This window comes from Clarias gariepinus, chromosome 13 (assembly GCF_024256425.1).
Source record: "Clarias gariepinus isolate MV-2021 ecotype Netherlands chromosome 13, CGAR_prim_01v2, whole genome shotgun sequence".
Taxonomy (NCBI): Eukaryota; Metazoa; Chordata; class Actinopteri; order Siluriformes; family Clariidae; genus Clarias; species Clarias gariepinus.
The window spans coordinates 19,702,501-19,709,275 of NC_071112.1; the positions used below are offsets into that span (position 1 = coordinate 19,702,501).

General features: G+C 35.0%; 1 protein-coding gene across 2 annotated transcripts in view; it reads right to left on the reverse strand.

Moving 5' to 3' along the window:
• Positions 1 to 2,388, reverse strand: part of mbip (MAP3K12 binding inhibitory protein 1) — an 11,436-nt gene extending 9,048 nt beyond the window's left edge. Inside the window, exons 1-2 of one of the 2 annotated variants that reach the window (XM_053510609.1) lie at positions 2,239 to 2,388; positions 1,806 to 1,922 (exon numbers count right to left, since the gene is read on the reverse strand). In XM_053510609.1, coding sequence (XP_053366584.1) covers positions 1,806 to 1,922; positions 2,239 to 2,388 — 267 coding nt within the window. The remainder of the gene's footprint in view (positions 1 to 1,805; positions 1,923 to 2,238) is intronic. The other variant, XM_053510610.1, reaches the window with a different exon arrangement.
• Between the last annotated feature and the right edge of the window lie 4,387 nt (positions 2,389 to 6,775).

The following is a 6,775-nucleotide window of genomic DNA, read 5'->3' on the forward strand; positions in this document are numbered from 1 at the left end:
CAATGACTCAACAGAAATCTTCACTGTTTCTGAAATACAAGTGATGTGGTTGGTACTGTATTTTCATTTCATTTTATGGTTATCTCCTGAAATCAAAAGAGCAAGTGATTTTTTTCCTTCTCCGAGTTTAAAAAATATATATATTACCGAGAAATCTAATGTGGAAATAGTGGTGACAACAAACATTGGAGTTAAAATTACATACTATCATACTGCTATATAACACAGCTGAGACTCAGCTCTAGTTAGCAATCTACAAGCTAAAATTCACACTGGCAATAATAATATTAACCTAAAAAGTAAAAATTTGTTTAAAATCTGGTCTATTTAAGCAATCCATACAGATGAGGAACTGAGAGAAGTGGATAGATTAAGGACATAATGTAGTCAAATGGCATTGTGGGAAATGTAGGAAACTGCTAATAAAAGTAAAAATACACTGCCCAGCCAAAAAACGGTGCTGCTTCGATTTTAGACATGGCATAATCTTGATAAACTTATGTAATGTTATAACATTTATTTCAGTTCAGAGATGCATTAATTTCTCTCCAAGATCTTGTATTTATGATGAAAGAGTTGCCAAAGATTCTCAATTGGGTTATAAAATACAAACTTTATAACAACACATGAGCTTCATTAACATTTCATTCATGTTGTAAAAAAATGTTCTGTTGATTTTTAGTTTAAACTTATTTAACTAATTGACATGGTGGTGGCTAATTTATGTGTGAAAATGATGTTGCATGCTCCCTGTACCACTCTTTCACAATTTCAGCCTAATGAATCCTTGCATTGTCATATTGGAATATATCCGTGGATCAGGGGAGAAAACCTTTCACCTATTGACAAAAAAACCTGGTCATTCAGTATTATTGGGTAGTGATCTGACCACATTTTTGGGCACACATTTCTGAACCTGACTAACATAAGAAGCCCCAGATAATAAGGCTGCCTTCAAAGGCTTGTAGAATAGGCACTAGGCATGATGGGTGCATCACTCTCATACGGCTACATAACCTTTTCCCAATGCTCAGCAGTCCATTCTTTATGCTGTCTAGCAAATTAACACCTTTTTTAAATTTAGCCTCACTCATAAGTGGTTTTCTTAAAACTACATAGCTGTTTAGTCTCAATCCTTTGCGTTCCTTTTGCCTTTTTGTACTTGCTGCAAGTTCTCGTGTATAACAATTTAACTTTAGTAAGTATTTAAGCATTCTCCCATGACACTCATTCAGGATGTTTTTGCCACATTTCTTCCTTGAAGATGATTGTTCATCACTATCCTTCCAAGTTTTAATACTTTTTTTTTTTTTTAACAGTTTTTGTAGTTTCAGCAATCTTCTTAGTTGCTTATTTTTGCCTGATGCAGGCCAGTAACTTGACCCTTCTGAAACAGAGTAACATTTGACACAGTGACAAGATATGTCTTCTAACATGGTTGTTTCAGAGATGAGAAGCTACTCACTGCATCAGTTAGGCTTAAATAAGTTGCCAGCCAAACCACATTAATCACTACAGTAATCATCTAATGGGAGACTCTTATTTGTTTGCTTAGTTCAATATAGGTGGTGACCTTTTTTGGCTAAGCAGTGCATGTACACCAACATGTCAATAAGTAAAATAGGTCCAAACTAAAAAAAAAAGAAGAAGAATGAGAAATTAGCATACCATTTCATTACAACATAAATGAAATGTTCCTGAAAATCATGTGCTATTATAAAGAATTGATTTTTGTCTAACAAGCACACATCAAGCAACCATAGAGTCTTTTCTGACTTCTGATGTCTCCTTAATCTGTTATTTACCTGCAACTTGGAGATGTGCTTCTGTAAACAGTGGTACACATGCGATGGTTGTAGTTCAGTGAAATTAAGATCACTCACGCTGGCAGTGACGTTTAAAACACCAGGGCTTAATTTTACCTAAAAAAAAGAAAAATAAGTGGCATGTATTTCTATCATCATCATCATCCTGTTATACAGGTAAGCTTACACTTCTTACTTCATACAAATAGTCTCTTCGCAGTTCACTCAAATATACTGCTAATTACTTGTTATATACTATATGGAAGCATATTTATTCCAGAGCTTATTTTCGAAACAGATACCACACTGTTCTCTGTACTGCCTGTCTAAATCATCATGTTTTTACAATAAACCAGCCGGGAGAATTTTGCCTCGGCTCGAGCTCTCCATAACATTACAATGGAATAAGTCGGAAATAAATGCTTTAACTAACCTCAGAGCTAAACTCTGCCATCGAACCGATTAAAGAAGAGAAACATTCTTGGAGGGAATGTTTAATCACCACATCAGGACTCATTTCTGCCGCGCTTGCTTCCTGTTTATAATCCATGCAGGACTCCTGAGTCGCTCCATTCGCCGCCATTGCACTTCCGTATGACGCGGCCGCACTGATTGGTTGATCATAGCCTACGTCACAACCGGAAACAGAACACGACAAGACTCTTAAAAAACGAAATCATGAACCGTAATTATTTAGGTAAACTGTAATCTGGACTAAACAAAAACAAAATCTAGAATGAACTGGTTAAACACTTTATTGACAGGAGAAGGCTGGATGATTTTAAATTAGTTTAAAACCAATAAGTTTTAGTAATTTCCTTTGATCAATTACTGCTCTATCCAATATCATTTTATAATTATATAATTGTCCTAGCAAAAAGTAAGATTTTTGTTGTTGTTGTTGTTGTATGTTAAAAACACATTTTGTAATACTTTTTTTTTGCTATTTTTCTAGAGTAGGTCAAAAATTATTCACACTCCAGTTATATTAAATCTTCCATTGGCCGCACTATCTCATCAGCGCTTTTTGTTTATAAGGCTACTGTTTCCCCAATTACTGCTGTGCAGGTGTCCACGTGTTACATCAGGAATAAAAAAAAAAATCAAACATCAGCTGGAAAATTGATGCTTACAGTTTTCTGGGATTCTCAAGGGCCAGTATTGGAACATTATCAGAAAAAAGTTCAACAAACTACAGTGTTCATTACAGTAAGACGCTTATTGTTAAACGCAGAGGACTGCTATCTATAGGCGTTGTGATCTTGCATGACAATGCACGTCCGCACACTTTTGCCCAGACTTTCAACATTCTGTAAAAAAATATTTTTTGAGGTGTAGTCCCCATCTTGCTCCCTCAGATGTTCCCCTTGTTTGGTCCCTTAAAAGCAGCTCTGATGAAGAAGTGAAGACAGCGATACATTTGGCAGCTTAGGCTAAAACATTTTTAATGAGGGAATATGAAAGCCTTGAAAAGCAAGGATATATGTCGAAAAATAATAAACCTTTTTTTTCTAAAAGTTAATTTTAATAAATTCTACGGCCGGAGTGCGGATAATTTTTGACTCACCCTCATACATTGTGTGCAACAATAGGAATGTATTTTCAAAAGCATTTTAAAGTTTTATTGCTTAGAATTTCAATCATACAGTTCAATCAATTATAAGATGAACAGGTTCATTATTGTAAGAGTCAGACTGGTAGTCACTCAACAGTAATTCACAGATAGTGCTGGGTTATGGGTGTTGAAATAAACAGAAGGATATTTGTATTCATAATTTTTTTTTTTTGCAGATTTTTGCAACCAAAAAGTGATTGTTTGCTTTACATGCAGTATTATGTGCTGGGTTTTGTTCAAATTCTAAGCAATGAAACTTTTAATTGCTTTTGAAAATACGTTCCTATTGTTGAGATTATCGAAGCAAGCTAACTGTACTAGCTACATACAATCTTTCCTACTTTCTTCCAAACTTTATTTTTCTTTGTACTTTCTCTGTACACATGAGATGTGGCACATTAAAGGATATGATGAATCCACAGGTTTAAGTGGTGAGTGAGAACTTGAAAAAATATCATACCATGCAGACTTGGTTTAAACTAGAAATCTGCTAGAAATCTTTTTAGCAACATGTACAGTTCACAAAGTGATGCGACTTCACAAAGTGATGGGAATTGTCAAGCCTCAAACTGTGCTATCGCAGTCATTCAAACAGGTATGTGGAGTCATCTTTATTTCCATGTATATTTAGCTTCTTTTTTTTGTCTAGATCAGCTAGGCTACATAAACTAAAACTAATGTGCACAGATGTTTTTCACATAATTTAGATCAAGAAATAAATAGTGATTGATAGAGATTGATGCCACTCTTAGATCAGCATCTGTTATGCTACATGTAAGAAAGCTCCAAATGAAAGCTGTGATGAATGTAAGGAAGCTCCACATGAACATAATGTGTAGAATATCAATGGATAAACAACAGCAGAAATGTTTTAACATTTACTAACACATTAAAGAGAAAGGCAATTAATACATTAATTTATTTATTTACTCAACTTATGCAATCATTCCTCTCTTGTCTTTTTTCCCTATTTTGGTCATGTGGAACGCTGCTGCACTTTGTCACACAACAATGTCTTTTCATAATAACATATATTAATGAAATGAAAAATTTAAAAAAGATTACAGAAGAAAGCCTAAATAGGCTATGTGCACTTGACTGTTAGGATGAATAAAGTATGAGCTGGCTACAGTATAAAAAAGCACATAGCATACAATATGGCAAATTTCACAGAATGCACTGCAGTGTGACATCAAAATGCCTGAGCCCTATGGTAGAGTAGGTAGAGTGTTTAGTCCTTCAGAGACACGCTTTGATCCGATCACTTGAAGTAACTTTGGAGGTGGATTTTGGATTCATATGACAACATAATATTTGTAGGGGCCCAAACCCCCCAGCCACTGGATGCAGTGCTTGTCCCAAACCTGGATAAAATAAGAGGGTTGCGTCAGGAAGGGCATCGGGCATAAATTTGGTGCCAAGATGTTATGCAGACTGAAAATTCCGCTGTGGCGACCCCTTGCCAGGAGCAGCCGAAAGACCAACAACATGACAACATAATATTTGTAGTGTGGATGCAAGGGTACCTCAGTGCATCTCAGACAGCAAAATGGATCAAATATTCACTGTGCCACTGCCCTAGCTAAAAAGATTTTTACCATTACGGTTAAACCTTGGATTGAAAACCTCGATAATTTGTTCCTGAATTGTGCTTGTATATTAAAATTATTAAAACTAATTATCAAAGCTAATTTCCCTATAAGAAATAATGGAAACTTAGTTGATTTGTTTTACAACCCAAAAGTATTCATATAAAAATACAAAGTAAAAATAAAACAATTCTGTCGGAATGTTATAGTAAACAGTATACGGGCGCACAGATGTTGACTATACGAGTGATGCACACGCACTGTGCCTGAGCATAGAAGATGATTACCCACAATCTTGCAGCACGCAAGAGAGAGAGAGAAGAATTATTGGCTCAGTTTGTAATCATGTGATGCTCGGCAGACAAAGCGCATGCATACTACTCGTATCTCAAGACCTCGTTCATTTTTAAGATAAAAATTTTGCTCATCTTGCAAAACGCTCGCAGACCAAGTTAATTGCAATTCAAGGTTCCACTGTATATATAGTATATAGTAGGCCTATATGTTTTGTTATCAGACCACAGTATTAAAACATCTAAAAGAGGGGATCTAAGCAGGAATTTACCTGACATTTCTGCCTGTAAGCAAATGTACCTAATGTGGTACCACATTTACAAGGGCTTGCTATGAAATAATAGTGTTGCACTAACACAATATGCTAAATAAATAATTTCCTGTGACATTGCTGTTTGCCAGTGTGAATGTAGGCTAGCAGTTTAGTGACTGGATTGTGTGAGTGTTTTGGGATTTTTGTATATCAAACTTAGTTATGCCAGTTGAATAATGGTATAAGAGTCACCTAAACTATCTTGTGTATTGTTCTGTGGTTTAGCTATTAAGGACTGAGATTACAATAGAGCTTTTTTTAAAGAAGTAACTGTAAATTTCTAAATTATGTTTGCAATGAAATTTTCTTACTGTCATAATGCTTCTGTAATATTAGTGATACAGATGTAAAGGCTGTAATTATATCCCGTAGTTGCTCCAAATACCTTAAATACATTGAGTCCTAGGGGTATAGTTTAGCCAGTAACACATGGCTGACAACAATCATCGAGGAAATAAATATTCCAACTTGGCAAGTTGGTACAGTACCAGTCAAAAGTTTGAACTCATCTTCTAATTCAATGTTTTTTTCTTCAGTGTTATATTTTTTACATTCTAAAACAATTCTACAGATTTCAAAACTATGAAATAACATATACAGAATTATTTAATTAGTTTAAAAACAACAAGAATAATCGATTGACTTTTATTTTAAGACATGAAGGCCCTTCTGGAACAGGACTTGCAAGAACAATATTTTGAAGTGTATTTACAAAACCCATCAAGCACCATAATGAAATTGGCTCTCATGAAAACCATCCCATGAAAGAATGACCGAGATTTACCGCTGCTACAGAGGAGAAGTTCATATAGAATTACAAGCCTCAGATTAGAGCCGTTGTGAAGGCTTCACAGAGCATAAGTAGCAGACACATATCAACTGTTCAAAGGAGATTATTGCACATTGTGATTGTCTTCAGCATTGTTTTACAATGTAAAAAGAAATAAAAACCAGGAAAGACTATGGAATTATAAGGTGTGTCCTGTGTCACTGTACCATAATTACAATGGTCTAAAGTGGAATGTTAAAAAAAATAATGTTGTGTTGACCTCTTTAAAAATGAGCAAACATGCTACATGGAACGTGATGAGCCATAATTTGCGCATGTTGTGTTAACATTGGATACATATGTGGAAGTTGCAGCATCTTAATCTGCGTA